The sequence below is a fragment of the Lolium rigidum genome, chromosome 6, assembly GCF_022539505.1.
Source record: "Lolium rigidum isolate FL_2022 chromosome 6, APGP_CSIRO_Lrig_0.1, whole genome shotgun sequence".
Taxonomy (NCBI): Eukaryota; Viridiplantae; Streptophyta; class Magnoliopsida; order Poales; family Poaceae; genus Lolium; species Lolium rigidum.
Genome location: NC_061513.1, coordinates 280,584,254 through 280,600,638, shown reverse-complemented (window position 1 = coordinate 280,600,638; position 16,385 = coordinate 280,584,254). Strand labels below are relative to the sequence as shown.

The window sequence follows — 16,385 nt, the reverse complement described above, 5'->3', positions numbered from 1 at the left end:
TCTCACCAAATCTCCAATATTTACAATCCAACTTCTAATCACCCAACAACTCGAATTTAGCATATTTCTGATAATCCCACAATAAGATAGCTAGATAATGAAGCTAAGGTGACTACTAATTATTAATCAGCCCCGGCCGAGACTGGATAAGCAGGAGCAGAAGCGCCATCAGCTGTTTGGAGCTGGTACATCGTGATGCGGACGCGGAGAGCAAACCCTCCTCTCGGGTGCATGTCGGGGAGCTGCACAGACAAGTACCTGCTGCCCACCTCCATGGCCGCCTCCTCTGAGGGCACCGCGCAGCTCCTCACCCTGTCCTCCAACATCAGGATTGGTTTCTTGTCCCTGTACCATGGGTCCATTGGCGCATTCGTCCACACCTTGTACCAGTACCCCCATGGGCCTGCATCCTTGCCACAGACACGCACGAGCCTGACTTCGCACCCTCCGCCGACCCTCTCAGTGATGACCAGGAGGAACAAGTGCTCCCCGTTTTCCGTAGCCAGTAGACGGCGCCGCTCCGCTTCATCTATCTCCAAATCGAGTTTCTTGTCGAAGGCGATGGAGGTGACGAGCCAGTCGTGGTGCACCTTGAGGTGGTCGTAGAGCATCAGCGGCGAGCCAGGGAAGGTGCAGCCAGGCTCAGGGCAGTAGCAAGGAGCGTGCTGGCACTCCAGCAGATGGTCATCAACCAAGCAGTAGGGCACCAAGGTCCGGCAGCCAAATGGCTCGTTTGGGCACGGAACCTTGGCCCCCATGACATAGGAGTCCAACCAGTGGATGTGCTCGTACTCGGCGCCGTCCGCGCACAAATGGCACTTGCGAGACTGGTTTTCGGAGCAGCTGCCGCACGCACCGTGTCCGGCTCGGCACTGCACCACAGATAGAAAAGAAAGGACATAGATAATATGACATGATGTTCATAACAAATTCTGTGAATCAGAATCAAGCATGGATCAACAGATACCTTCAACACAGGAGGCCTCAAGGGCCGATAGCAGAGTGAGCAGTCATACATGGTCTTATCAATCACGATGGCCATGTTGGTTACCGGCAGGGTGGCGTCATCCACCACAGCCTCTCTGCTGGTTTCATGATCCGCTGCTTCTTGCTTAAACTGTCCCTTGGGTGTAAGACCAAGCCTCGGCTTCTTGCTGCAGTTCTCCATCGTTGCTTCCCACTCACTAGTACTGACTGGGGATGAGGGGAAGGAGGAAGAAGAGCTGCTACTACTTGGGGACAATGGGAGCTTGAGGTAAATAGTACTTGTTGGCAGTGTGGCGGACCTTGAACAAAATCTCTGGGGCGGGGCGAAGCTGCAAAATGAAATGTAAATTATTTTTGGAAGGCCAAATGAAATGACAGAAAGAAGTTAGAATTTGTAGCATTTTCAGAAACTTCTATAACTAGATTGACCTTGTCCACACAATACATTTCTAACATCAATAATATGCATATAAGCTACTCCAAAACATATTCATTTCTTCACCACTTCACAAAAATCACCGGCGTTGAAAGATCTGAGTTTATTTGTAGGGATCAAAGTAGCACTAGTGAATATAAGATTCATTACCCTCTCACTGCATATTTGAAAAAGAAATCAGTAAACAACAATTTCTGTGACCTAGTTTAATCTTTCCCCAATCTAGATGCAAAGTTCATAACCAAGAAGACAAGAAGAGAAAATTTAGAACACAGATTTGCCTTAGGGAGAGGGAGGAAGAGGAGCTTGCAGAGCCTCCAGCGGAGCTCGAAGAAGTGCAGATCAGAAGAGTTAGCAACTAGGCCGACCGCGCCATTGGCAGGAACCTCGAGTTCGGCTGCGGGTGGCTGCTCACTGAAGCCGGCGCCGGCGACTAACCTGAGCTCCAGACGAGATAAGACCCACCGTCCACCCGCCGCCACCCACCGGCCACCCCGCCGCGCTGCCGTCCAGCCCAGGGATGGGGATTGTGAATGGGGAGAAACGAGGGAGCCTACTGCTGCTGCTGCTCTTCTCTCGTTTTTTTTCTCGAGTAATCCCACTGACTAAATGGGGTGGGGGATTGTGAATGGGGAGAAACAGGCCGCATGGCTTATGGCTGAAGCAGGGTAGGGGCTGAAGTGAAAATGGTCGCACGGTTCATTTACGTTGGATCGTGGACACAAAAATAATCGTATTTTACTACACGTTCGTTTGCGCTGGGATACCCAGTGAACTGGAGTTAGAGCATCTCCAGTCGCGTCCCCAAACCGTCCCCCAAAGGGATTTGGGGCGCGCCGGACAAAAAAAGCGTTCCAGCCGCGTCCCCCAAAGGCCTTTTTTGTCCGGCGCGCCCCGATACGGTGTCCGGCGCCCTGAGCCCGTCCCCATCCCACAGGGGACGCACCGGGACGCCGGACACAACGAAAGCGAGGCCAACCGACGCGGGCCCGACCCGTCGGCGGCACAGGGAAAATTCGTCTCACACTCCCGCCAAATCCCGCCGCTCCCGCCAAATCGCGCCTATACCGCCGCGCACGGGCCTCCCAAAACATATCCCGCCGCCGATTCATTTCTCCTATCCCGCCGATTTCTTTCTCCCTCCCGCCGTGCACCCGCCGCCGCCGCTACCCTCTCCCCATTCCATGGCGCCGCCGACAGCCCCCAAAAGATGGCGAAGAAAGCGGCCAAGAAGCCGCCGGGCAATGCGACGATAGGGGCGAAAGCGCCGTTCGCGAAGCCGCGGAAGGCGCCGGCTGCGAAGAAGAAGCTCGAAGGCATGACCGAAGATGAATGGCGGCAAGATTGTCCGCGCCGGAAGCTATCGACGGCGGAGCGGAAAGGACGGAGGGCGGCGGAGCCGGAGAAGAAGGCTCCGGCGGCGCGCCGGCACCGGCCGCATAATCGCCGGGTGTATCGCCGCCACCAACGCGAGCCCATATAGTACGAACGTGCCGGTGTACGTTCGGGAGTCTTCTCTCCGTCGCAAGCCGCCTTCTACAACGACGGCCCCTCCGCCACTCCCGGGTGCGTGACGCCTAACTTGTCGCCGCACTACCGGGATGCGCCGCCGCACGGCGGCTTCAACCCCAACAACCTCTACTCCCCGGCGTACGAGCAACGCGAGCCGGGACCCGGTCCGGACGGCGGCCCTTTCACCGGCCGCAGGGGTCCGCTCGAATACGACGGCGCCGGTGCTCGAGGAGGACGACGGGGTTGAGGAGGAGGACGACGAGGAAGAGGACGGGGTGGAGGACGACGAGGAGGACGACGTTGAGGACGAAGAGGGCGGCGAGGAAGAGGGCGGCGAGGAAGAGGACGACGAGGGTGCCGGTGACGATGATCTCGTGGAGGTAGACGCGGACGGCGTGAGGACGAAGAAGAAGAAGAAGAAGGCGTCGGGCACACGAGGCCCGAAGTGGACGGTTCCGGAAGATCTTTGTCCGTGCGAGTCGTGGGCGACGGTGAGCCATGACTCCATCATCGGCGCCAACCAAAAAGGCGGGATGTATTGGGCGAGGATCAAGGCCGAGTTCGATGAGCGCAAGCCGATCAACGGCGACTACCGGAAAGTGCCAATGAAGAGGAGCCGGAAGGCAATGTCGACGCGATGGGCCATCATCCGGGCGTCGGTGAACTCCTTCCATGGGTACCATCACGACTTAGAGACCGGAGGCGACAGCCGGCGCCGACGTCGGCCAACCGGTACGACTGTTTCTTCCATAATCCGTAGCGCCCACATTGTGTTCGATGAAATGACTCTGCTTTCTTTGGTTAGTTTGATCGGGCTATGGAATTGTACGCCAAGTACTCGGATGGTCACAAGCCGTTCGCGCTGACGCATTGCTATGGCAAGCTCAAAGTGAATGAGAAATGGAAGTTGACGCGCCTGTCGTTGTCCAAGGGGAAGGACGCCATTGATCTGGACGCGCCGCTGGCAACGTCGGCAGGGCGTCCTACTGGCAACAAGGCTGCCAAGGCCGCCTTGGCCGACGCTGCGTCGTCCGAGAAGACGCAGGCGTCGATCACGAAATGCCTCGCCGACGTCTCCGCGACCTTTATCTCCCGCGACAAGAAGGCCGACCAAAGGTGGGCCGAGCTGCTCAAGAGGCAAGAGGAGAAGCCGGAGCTCAAGAAACGCAGGGACGACATGTCCCCGCCGAGAACGTCGACGGAGGGAATGTCTCCCCGGACGCGAGCGGCGCACAACTTCTTCAAAGGCCGGATCCTCGACGACATCGAAGCCAAAATGGCGGCGGCGGACGCGGCGGCCCCGGCAGCGGCATCGGCATCGGCGGCAGCGGCGAGCGCAGCAAGAGCAGGCTGACGCGTCTTCTATCGCTACACCTGCGTCGGCCTCCGCGTCGGCGACGGAGCGTGACGCACCATGCACAGGAACGGGCAGATCGCGACGAGGTCGTCGTGCTCGACGGGCCTGCGTCGACTCGAGGACACGACGCCGTCGACCAACCCCTTCTTCTAATTTGCATGCACCACCGGTCCGTAATATGATCGCGCGCCCAGTACTTTGATCGATCGCCGCTACTCCGATCGCGACGAACCGGCGGGAACGATCTCTTTTGAATGCATCTATTTGAATTTCTGATTGGGGGCGGCGTTTGGGGGACGCGGCTGGGGAGCGACGTCCCCCAAACGCGGCACGAACAAAACACGTCCCCCAAACGCTCGATCCGGCGCGGTTTGGGGGACGGTTTGGGGGACGCGACTGGAGATGCTCTTAGAGCATCTCCACTCGTCCCCCGACGATGCCCCCGAGCGACGTATTTTTTCCATCCGGACGGCGTAATTCGGTCCAGTCGCGTCCTCGGTTTTTCGTTTTCGTCCGGATTTGGGCCTAAATTCATCCGGCGATCCCACGCCATCCCCGGCTCCCGGGGAGCGGTCGGGGACTCCGGACGAAACGAAAGCGCGCGAAACATCGAGAAAACTTCCCGCGCGTCTGGTGGCCCCAACTTGTCGGCGAGAGACCACGATCGTCGTCCTCATCGCATCGTCTTCCGCGCACTGAAAAGCCTGCCGCCGGTCAGTATTCGCCGGCCGCGTAGCTTCCACGCGGCGAGTTAATGCCGTCGCCTCGGTATCACGCGCGCCTACCTCTATTTATCGCCGAACTACCGCGTCTGCCCCGCATTCACCTCTCCTCTCTCTCGCATTCCACCAAATCTTCCCCCGAACTCGAAGAGGTAGCAATGGCGAACGACGGTGCGGCCAAGAACGGCTTCGGCCGCCGCTCTCTCCACCAATGGGAGGGACGGCTCCTCCACGCGGCGGGCTACCCGGCGCCGCCGGACTTCCGCGCACCGGGGGATGGAGGCCGAGCGCAGGCGGCGTGCCGATCCCGCCGCCGCCAACGGGGGGGGGGGCACTCGAAACGGCGATCAACGAGGTGCTCGCCACTCTCAGTGGCGAGCAGTGCGTGGATCCGCGTTTCTTCCCCGACAACCACGAATCGTGGATCGCGTTCTTCCGGCGTAGGTATGAACGCGAAATCCGAGCGTACGACGGCCCTCCTCCTCCTCCGGCAAGGAATAATGCCGTCGGCCGCCGCCGCTGGTGGAGCGCGCCAGAGCGCACCCTCGCAAATGTGCTCGCGCACATCGAGGCCGGGAACTCCCCCGTCCTGGGGATGCCGCCGCCGGTGGCGCCTACCGTGTCGCGCCAGCACGGTAGTTCATGGATGCCGAGGAGGATGGTGTCATCCTCCTCCTCGTCTGGCTCGCGGTCGGCGTCCAGGTCCGGCGGGACGACGCCGGCCACCGTCAAGAAGGAACCGGCGTCGCCACCGCCCACCAGAGGGCGCAGCAGCGGCGCCCTCGTCATCCGCGGCCAGCCTTCCGCTCCGCAGAGCGGCCGGAAGAAGACGAAGAAAGAGGCCGCCGCAAACCAGCTCGCCGAGGAGGAGGCGAAGCGCGCGGAGGACACCGCGATAGCGGAGGCGATCGCCAGGTCGCTGAAGGACATGGAGGAGGAGAAGCGCGCAGACGACGCCGCACTGGACTGGTCCAGGCACGACTGGGAGCGCGAGGAGGCGGAGCAGCAGCGGCGGCTGCTGGATCTGGCCTGGGCGCGTCAAGTCGCCGCTCGCGCCGCCGCACCATCCGCCGCTAGGAACGCCGCGCCCAGGGAGGTGGTGAAGCTCGAGGACATGTACCTTCCGTCGCCGCCACGCACCGGCGACGCTGGCCAGGGCACGAGCCGCTGGTACGAGGCTCCGCCACCGCCGCCCCAGGACAACGCCGGCTCGAGCGACGATGACGACGGCGGCGACTACACGTCCTTCTACCGCCATTTCGGCATGTAGTAGGCCGCTATTTAGTTTAAGTTTAGTTTGCCAATCGCCGAATTCAAATATATGTACGAATTCGGCCTATTTATGCACGAACTCGCCTCTGTATGTTAAATATCATTAAAATTCGCTTATGTTTGAACGAACTCGCCAATTTTGACTGAATTCGCCGAAGTCCGTTACATCCATCCTGGGCTCGCGGCTGGGAAGATGGGCCTCCCCAGGCCAAATTTTCGTCCAATCCGGACGACAATATCGCCGGATACGGGCGTGGGGAGCCCAAACGGCTGGAGATGCTCTTAGAGTCTGTTTGGATGTTTGTATTGGGGCTTGGTATTGGGTATTGGGGCATTCACAGCCCGAATATCTCAAATTGAGGCGTTTGGTTATGCTGGGTATTCGGGCTAGGTATTCGGGCTCGATATTCGGGAGGGCTGATTACCTACCGAGACCTCCCTGCCGAATCTCCACCCCTGACCCTCGACATTTGCTCGGTATTGACCCCGCGTCTCTTCCCCACGCGGCCGCAGACCTAGCGCCAGGACGCCGACCAGCCAAATCGAGCGGCGGCCAGGCAAGATCAACGCCTCTCCTCCTGATCCGCCGTTGTCCCCTGGCGCCAGAGCCGGAGCCGTCGCACCTCCACCACACCCCTCCCTTCCGCTCTCCATTCTCGTCACCGAAGCCAGATACTATATTGTCTTTTTTTCCTTTTATTAATTTTTATGCATATAATCAATCAAATTTATCCAAAATTTATACAAGAAATCATTTTCAAACATGTGTCATGATCGTATTCTCATACAAATGCAATACATCACTTTGACCATCCAAACAGAATTTGGCATTCAACTAGGATTTCAATTCTAGGTACCGAATATCTAAACATCCAAACAAAAATATTGACATTGGTCTCGATGCGAATATCCCACGATATTGATATTCCACCTAATGCAATGCCAAGCCTTTCAATACAAACATCCAAACGGAGCCAAATATTTTTAACTAAATTTTCTGTTTTTCATTTTATCATAGATAAAAATATTACAAAAGCATAAAATAAGAAAATGCAACTAGTGTAAAATAAGAAAACATTCTGAGAGTGCTTCCTGGATCAAAAGCAGCCAAGGCTTTTCTTGACAACACATAGCATGGCACGTACTGAATCATTTTACAGCTACAGTGGGAAAATATATTTTGAGTTGGCTTCATGGACAAAAACTAACAAATCGTTCAGAGGAAAATCTTCTCCACATCGGCGGCCACGACCAAGCTTTCGATCTCGCTCTTCATCCCAGCTTGCAACTGGAATGACCCCCTGAGGAGTACGACGCACAGCCTCTCAAGACCCAGTGCATTGCCGAGCAAGAGCCTGGCCATCATCCTCTGCAGCAGGTCACCCTGGTAATGGACCATGTTGATCTCCCTCACCCGATGCCGCAAGCACGGGACCGAGAAGCTCGCATCATCAGGAACCTCCTCATCGGGAACGACGACAGATACGTCCATGAGCAGCGTGAGAATCTCCAGGTTAGGTGTCTGCTCCAAGATGGCACGCACCATGTCGGGGCTCCGAAGGGGGCCCTGGAGCACCAGCCGCGTCATGTTGGGAAACCAAGGAAAGCCCTCGAAGGTTTTTGGCGCGAGGCATTGATGGTGGAGATGCAGCCGCTTAGCGCCGGAAATTTTCTCGAGAAACCTTGCGACCCTAGCATGCTCCGCCTCCTCGGGGAGGACTTTGCAGAAGTCGACCGTGCACTCCGGGATGATCTCCGGTGCACCGCGGAGATACAGGAGAGACTCGGTTGGCGGAGTGCCACAGTAGTCGAGCGACATGAGCTCCGACGCGTCGATGTCGACGGTCTCCACGCCGTGGCAGCACAGGAGGGCGAACCGGCGGAGGCGTCTGTCGAGAACAAAGACCTTGTCAAGACCACCGCAGGCTTCCAGCGTGAGGTCAAGGAGGCGGGGGCAGCTTGCGATCAGCCGGTTGATGCTACCCCCGGAACCTCCTCCGACGCCGGTGAGGCGCAGCGTGTGCACGAACGGCAGGTCGATGGTCGCCGGTAGATTGAGCCCACAGTAGGCGAGGCGGAGCGAGCGCATGGCCGTGCAAGAGAAGAGGTATCTTGGCGGGTCATACCAGCCACCCCGCCTCCGCCACTCCATGTCTTCGCCACTGCGGTGCGAGCAGATCGGGCCGAGGCGGAAGCGCAAGTCGAGGTTGAGCTCCTGGATGCTGTAGCGCAGCACGTAGGAGAGCCACTGGTCAACGTGGCAGCGGTCCCAGCCTATGCAGCTGTCGAAGGCGACCTGGAAGCTGCGCAGCGGCGCGTGGGTGCCGGCGCAGCGGCGGCGGCAGAGCAGCGCCGACCAGACGTCGTCGAGGAGAGCGGCGCTGCAGCTCTTCTTCTCTTTGGCCTCGTAGTAGAAGGTGGTCCAGTCGTTGGCCCTCGCGCCCGGGCGCTCGGCGAAGGAGACGGTGTGGACGTTGGAGAAGGCGTGGCGCCATCGGCGGGACAGCAGCGCCGTGCGCCCGGCCTGCTTATTGGGGAGGAAGGAGAGGACGTGTCCGAGCAAGAACTCGGGGAGGTCGCTCAGACGATCCCGCCGCCTGTTCCCACACGACGACGGCGAGGCCATGCCGATCCGATCTGGCTATTACGTCGTCGATCTGGGCACGCTAGGACGCCATATGCAACGACTTTTAGGTAGATCACGAAGGGAACTTCCCTGTAAAGTAGGCAGCCTGAACCGACTAATCACGCACAGAAATTTCGGGGTTTCCCCGTTTGGCAGCTTGAACCGACTAATCACGAGATAACACAGGTTCTGTTACCTGCATCTGCATGGAATCCATCTGATTTTACTGTCGCGGCGGCTGGGAGGAGACCGGCTGAGCGCTATCTCCTCACAATGCCCTCCAGCGCGTCCTCTCCCACCTCATGTCCGACCAGACACCGTTCACAGAAGCGCTCTCCAGCCATTGTAGTTGCAGACCATGAAATTGTTTCTTGGTGCTCTTGCACCTAGATCATCGGCAATGGCTGCTACGGCAGAAGCATCAAAAGAGAAGATAAAGATGAGCAAGCTGCAGAATCTGATGTACAAGGATAGTTCAAGTTTCAATGATTTAAGGCTGAATCAACATGAACAAGTCCTAGAGCAGCTGCAGTGGGAGCTATTTGGTTACATTGCATGTTTCTACTTTATGATATGCCTTTGTATCTTTCAGTTTTATACAAAACTGTTATATCTTTTAGTTTCATGCAACGCCTTTGAATATTTCTACTTTATGAAATCAGCTTGAAGCAGAGTTAGCAGGAGGAAGAAGAAACCACTCACGGAACTACACTCAAAGAGATCATGTAGGTGATCACGATAGATTGTTTTACCCTACACTTTTCTCAAAAACCTATGTACACCGATTATAAATTCGTTGAAGGTTTGGCATGAGAAAGCAGCTATTTTCCACGCATTGTCAAGCCCTAAACAACATATTTGCTGTGTACTGAAAATACAGGGCGAATAGCGAAAAACACTCGGCAAAGGCTTCACCGTGTATAGCACTCGGCAAATCCAACACGGTAAAGATTCCCACGGAAGCTTCTTTGCCGTGTGTCAAGCGTTGGCACACGGCAAAGAAAGGAGCAACTCCATTTTCCTCCTAACTATCGGCCCCTTTTCTTCGCCGAGTACCACGGTATATTGACACTCCGCATAGAATAATTTGGCCAGGTCACCGTTCTCCTCTTTGCGAGTGCTTGATCCTCACACGGCAAAGATTCTTCAGCCACGTCACTGTTTTTCTCTTCGCCGAGTACCTGCTATTGAGCCACACGGTAAAGAAGTTCTCTTCGCCGAGTGCCCGATGTTGGGGGCACGGCGAAACACAAAAAAAATGCCACGTCACCCCCTCTCTTCGCCGTGTGTGGGATACACAACAAAGAGCTCTTCGCCGTGTACCTTAGTGAACACCACGTGGCCGTGCTCTCTCTTCACTGTGTGCTTTTTAGCGCCAAGTATTTTTTATAGTCTGTACCGTAAATTGAATCTGTGCGGAGTGCCAATACTCGACAAAGATTTTTGTGCCGTGTGTTCCGGCTGGACACTCGGCCAAGCCAAGCTCTGCCGTCTACCCGATAAAAAGCACTCGCAAAGAAGAAAGTACACACCAAAGATGGTGTTTCCGGACATTTTTTACTCTTAAGAAGAGATGCATTCAGCAAGGTGGGTCTAATCCCCGCAGCAGAAATGCATGGCTACCCATCCGAATGCTGGCTTATGGGTACACCGGCTGACCTTATGGACGAATCTATTAGAGTTCTTGAGAACACAGTTACAGATTGTTTGCCTGAATTTCTTAAAGGAGTGAGACACATCTTTGGGGAGGATTATCTTACAAGGCCAGATGTTAACAAAGCACGTACCATATCACATCACATCCATTTATCGTCCAAGCAGATTGTCCAATCATCCTAAAAGCTCTGAGGGAGAATAAGCACAATTATTAAATATACGGTCATCTGTTGAGGAGATAAAACACTTGATTAGTCTTCGAGAAGTTAAGCTTACTAATATTACTCATCAAAATAGGGTAGCTTATAGTCTAGAAAATTTGGATAGAACTGGAGTTGATACCGTTTGTTTGGTACATCAAGCTCTATATACTTTAGCACAGTTATTGCTAGCTGATTGTAATCCTACACTTATGAAATAAAATCTGGAGTGTTTCTTTGAAAAAAAACACATCCATTTATTTGTACACACGAGTATGAATGCTACTCCTCCAAGTCAAGAAGCTAGAGACTTAAGGGAATCTCCAGCAGTTCGACGCATTTTGGACAAGATTTGTGTTTATTTACGTTAGGCACACACAAAAATTGGTCACATGTCCGCATGCATCTGCCTCTTTTCCAGCGGTAAGGATGTATTTTTTGACCTATAAGGCCCTGCCATGCATTAATTAGGTGAAAAGGAGAAAAAAAGATGTCTTTTACGTAGTTAGGAGTGGTCTCACATGGGCAGAGGGCACTAATTAGGAGAGGAGAGAGGGCCAGCTAGGCCAAAATGGACCGGCGAAAACGCATTTTACCGTATATTTGGGTTAGGTTTACGTCTAAACGGATACGGTGGTCATTTTACGTCTAGCCGCTAGAGGTGGTAGCGGCGGTTTACGTCTGTTTATGTCTCCCTGTTGGAGATGCCCTAAGAAAAAAAAATAGCTGATAGCACTCACAGCAAGGGACGAGAGACGCGAACAGCGAGCCTCGCATGCTGCACTTTTCTCTTTAAAAACATTTGTAGAATTACAGTAATAATATAAATAAAGCGAAAAATTTGCATAATTATACAAAAGTAAGTAGAACAAGTAACATATTGTTAGAATTACAATAATTATATAAATCGAGCGAAACAATTACATTTCTTGATGAGCGCCCCCTCCCACGCCGGCGGCCAGCCCAACACCGGTCGACACCCCACCCCCACCGCCCGCCACCCTAGCGAAGACACCCACCCCATGCTCTCTCCGTCCCCCACCCCTCTCCCTTTTCCGGCGAGAGCTTGGGTCCCCCGAGCGGGAGCGACACGGCTCCAATTTCGACGAAACACCGCGATCCTACCTCGCCTTCTCCGTCCATGCTTTTCGCATTTGGCGGTGCAGCATCGCCGCGGACAACGTTGGGCCTTCAGCGCACCCCGCCACTGGCGGGACACCTTGTTATGGGCGAGTATTGCTTCCTCGCGGTTGGACGCCTCGGCCTAGCACTGAGCGTTGAGCTCAAAAACCTCTCGCCGCTCGGCCGTCACGAGGAGGCGACCAATCTCCTATGTGCATGTCTGCTCGCGCGAGATCTCGACGGCCCGCTCGAAGATGGCGGCGTTGGTCTCCTCGGGGACTTTCTCCGGAACTTTCAATCACGCTGCGCGTTGAAGGAGGCTAGGATCGCCGCTTGCTCCCGAGTCCCCCTCGAACTGCTCATCGGCGCCCCACTCTGCTTTCTCCTCGGCATCCACATCCGCTATAAATGTCGTGTTACAATCGTCGAACTTAGAGTCATCGGAGAAGTATTCCAAGTTAAAGTCTGGCAGCTTGAGCTCGTCATCTGGTTGTGGTGGGGTAAGTCCTCCGGCTGCAGTTGTGGTTGCGGCGATGCTGGCGACGTCCAGCCGTTTCGATCTAGCATCAAGTAGCATTAGGGCATCTCCAGCGGCGCGACGCAAAAGGACGCTCAGCGACCGTTTGCGTCCGCCGTGACCGGAAATGCGTCTGGGGCCTGCTCCAGCGGGGCGACGCAAAGTAACCGGGCCGTCCGCGGAGACGCAAACCTGGCCCAAATATGCGCCAGGTTTGCGTCTCGGCGGATGCTCGGCGGTCGCACGGAGCGTCCGCTCGCGTCCTCACGGGCCCTCATGGCAGCGACCTAGGTTCAATCGGCCTCGAATTCACAACCGCCAGCGACCAACCTCCGCAATGGAGCGCCGAACCGCCGCGGAAGAGCAACCGCTGGCCTCTTCGTTTTACGCGCCGTCGTTAATTCGCGCACATTATAACCCCCGCGTCTACGGTAATTCAAGTTCAAGCGCCTCCTTCTTCATCCTCTTTTCTTCTTCTCAAACACCGGCACGTCATGAGCGACTACACGCTGCCGTCCGACTCGGAGAGCGAGGGCAAGTCGTCCGGATTCCTGCATTGGTGGGAATCGCTGGCGACGCCAAGCGATCCGGGCTCCACGCCCAGCTACCCTACCTCCACACCGAGTGAGGACGAGGAGGAGGGAGGCGGCAATGGCAGCGAAGGGTAGGAGGAGGATGGAGGCGGCGCTGCCAGCGACGCCGCCGACGAGGAGGAGGGCCAGGAGGAGGAGGAGGACTCCGACAGCAAGTTCGCCCGATTGGAGGCGCAGGAGGCGGCGGACGACAAGGCAGCGGCAAGGAAGAAGTCCAGGGCGCTGGCGCGGGCGGCACGTCGTCGTCCGTTCACCGACGACGACGACGGAGACGCCATTTCTTCCAGTTTCAAGTCCTCGGCGGGCGCGTCGTCCTCCAGTTCCGACGAGGAGGTGATAAGCAAGAGGCGGAGGAGTTTCCACGACAACGACGACGCAGGGCCTTCGAACAAGAAGGCCAAAAAATAGTTTTAGTTTATATGTTTTTAAATTTCTTCTTATTTGTATGTTAAATATGTTTGAATCTAGTCGATTGATGAATCCGGTTAATTTTTTAGGCTATAATCTATTTGATTGGACCAACATAACATCATGAGTACATCTTTTTCACGTTTAAAACTTGATCATTCAACTATAAACTGTAAAGAAGTAGCGCAAAAAAAAAACAGTTGCATGTTCAAAATGCGTCGAACCGCTGGAGGTAGCCCCCGACGCAAACGGACATTTCGCCCCTTGCGATCATGTTGGCGTCCGCGGGGTGACGCAAATGGACGCTCGCGACCACTTTTGAGCGTCCGAAATGCGTCGCCCCGCTGGAGATGCCCTACAACATATGCACGAGAAGTTGCATGCATGGGTACCCTGCATGCATACATATCGACGTAGCAGCCTAGATATACCGCAGCAGGCGCAGAATCTGAAACATCTGCTCTGAAACTTTGCCTCCAAGCTATTACGCAGCACGCGCACACCACGATGTTGTTGGATAATTAGGAAGAATTTTATAATTAATTTCAGAATATTAAGCATGACAACAGGAATTACTAACATGTGAAACTCGAACATACTAGATGCATTAATTAACATGAACAGTAACAACGCAAACGGTAAAACATTCATCGCTAAACAGATCGAGATATATCGCACGTACCGATCTGGTGGAGGTGGCAGTGGAGGTGTAGCAGATGATGTCGCGGTAGTAACATTGTTGACGACAGAGACGACGGGTCGAAGTAGACGGTGTTGAAAATGACGGTAGGCAACACCAACCAACTTGGACGGAAGATGACCCGTGATGAAGAACTTGAGCAGTTGCGCAGAGCGCTTCCCAAAAACCTAATTCACCCTCTCCCGTACAGGATCGCAAAGGCGAGCGGTTCCGGAGACCTGCCCTCCCGTTCGTCGGTGCACGCCGGCAGGCGGGATGGAGTAGGCTACGATGGCGGCGCAAGCAGGGAGAGGTGGAAACTCTAACTCGTGTATTGGATGTGTTTCTGCGGTAACTGGACAAGAGATTATATAGGCTCAAGAATCCCTGGCCCACGTCACACGAATGTTTCGAGTCGGTTACAGATAGCCCACGATCCTATATAGGCTCAAGAAACCCTAGGCAAAGTGGGCCACGCCCACGTCGCACGAATGTTTCGAGTCGGTTACAGATAGCCCACGATACAGGAGCGACCCAAACTGACTAACTGCGACGCGTTCGTCTAGGACTCTGTTCGTTTTCCTGAACTGCAAAAAGAAAGAAAAGTCTCGGCTCGAGGCTCAATCCACTCTTCACGATCGCGACGCGCATCGTGACGAGTCGAGACTAGCGAGGAGGAGGAGGAGCGCGCGTGTACAACTCGTATTCTCACTCACTTACTAGTGGTGGAACAACCCACCTTATAAGATGGTCTAACTTCCTTCCAACTTTCCATATGAGACTGAATTTCCCACCTCTTCCCACTCTCTAGTGAGCTGCCACCAACTTGGGCTCAAACTCAAATGGGCTGCCACAATGTGGGCTTTGAGATTTATAGGGAATCTGAAATCTAATGTGGGCCACTAAAAGTGGACCCAATATTTCAAGAATCTCCCACCCGATCTCAAATGCCCATTTAGATATTTACCAATACTCGTTGCTTGTTTATATACTAGTGTTTCAGCAAAGACTGATAAGTTGAACTTCCGCCTAGAACTTTAAGCTACATCCATTCACACTTGAACAATGGACTAGGCCTTGAATTGCAAGTTGCGTGAACAGGGTTTCCCTCAAAGTCATAACTAGTACATGGCTGCCAGTAGCCTACCCCGCGGGTGAAGCATATGCGTCATACTTCGTGATCTCTTCATGAGTTTACTATAGATAATCCAAATATCATAGATTGTGACGTTTAACAATCAGACTCATATAGGTGTGTTATTTTAAGAATGCTCTATAGGACAGCATCTTTGCTTAAATAGCCAGCATAAACACATTAAAACTTGTTGCCAACCTGCCTTACATCAATTGAGAGTTGTGCATTTTCACATAGAGATGGTTATATAATACTCTTCTCAATTGAACCACTAGTTTGTTCCTCCCAGATCCTAATTCACGGGATCTCCGATCACAAAGGTTGGGTTACCACTATGGTGTAACATCAACGGGTCTCAAACCCATCTCCGTCGATGCACTTTCTATCACATTACGTGATAGTCCCTTTGTAAAGGGATCTGCCAAGTTTTTTTGTTTGAATATATGTAACGAGTTATTACTCAAGAGTTTCACAAATTTCTGATAGACTTCAAACGTCTCTTTACGTGTCTTGATGACTTCGCGTTATCCTTAGAATTGTTCACTTTGACAATTATAGTTTGATTGTCATAATACAAAAGGATTACCGGAACAGGTTTTTTAACCACAAGCAAGTCAATCAAGAGCTCACGCAACCATTCTGATTCAACAGTGGTTGTGTCTAAAGCAGTTAGTTCTGCTTCCATAGTTGACCTCATCAATATGCTTTGTTTGCAAGATCTCCATGACACTGCGCCACCTCCAAAGGTAAATACATACCTATTGGAGATATGCCCAAGAGGCAATAATAAAAGTGGTTATTATATATCTTTATGTTTATGATAAATGTTTATATACCATGCTATAATTGTATTAACCGAAACATTGATACATGTGTGATATGTAAACAACAATGAGTCCCTAGTAAGCCTCTTAACTAGCTTGTTGATTAATAGATGATTAGTTTCATAATCATGAACATTGGATGTTATTAATAACAAGGTTATATCATTATATGAATGATGTAATGGACACACCCAATTAAGCGTAGCATAAGATCACGTCATTAAGTTATTTGCTATAAGCTTTCGATACATAGTTACCTAGTCCTTTCGACCATGAGATCATGTAAATCACTTATACCGGAAAGGTACTTTGATTACATCAAATGCCACTGCGTAAATG

The 16,385-nt window shown here is 53.5% G+C and overlaps 1 protein-coding gene across 1 annotated transcript; it reads right to left on the bottom strand.

Moving 5' to 3' along the window:
• On the bottom strand, positions 1 to 1,312 carry LOC124667046 (E3 ubiquitin-protein ligase SINA-like 10). The gene is made up of 2 exons (XM_047204378.1): positions 968 to 1,312; positions 1 to 872 (listed from the first exon to the last, which is right to left on the bottom strand). The coding sequence occupies exons 1-2, from the start codon at positions 1,166 to 1,168 to the stop codon at positions 123 to 125; spliced, it is 951 nt and encodes a 316-aa protein (XP_047060334.1). The 5' UTR covers positions 1,169 to 1,312; the 3' UTR covers positions 1 to 122.
• Between the last annotated feature and the right edge of the window lie 15,073 nt (positions 1,313 to 16,385).

Bases quoted from the DNA above. Each gene is read 5' to 3' on its own strand.
- LOC124667046 (XM_047204378.1), bottom strand. From the start codon at position 1,168: ATGGAGAACTGCAGCAAGAAGCCGAGGCTTGGTCTTACACCCAAGGGA. The intron at 873-967 runs GTATCTGTTGAT...TCTGTGGTGCAG, and splicing joins TGAGGCCTCCTGTGTTGAAG to TGCCGAGCCGGACACGGTGC.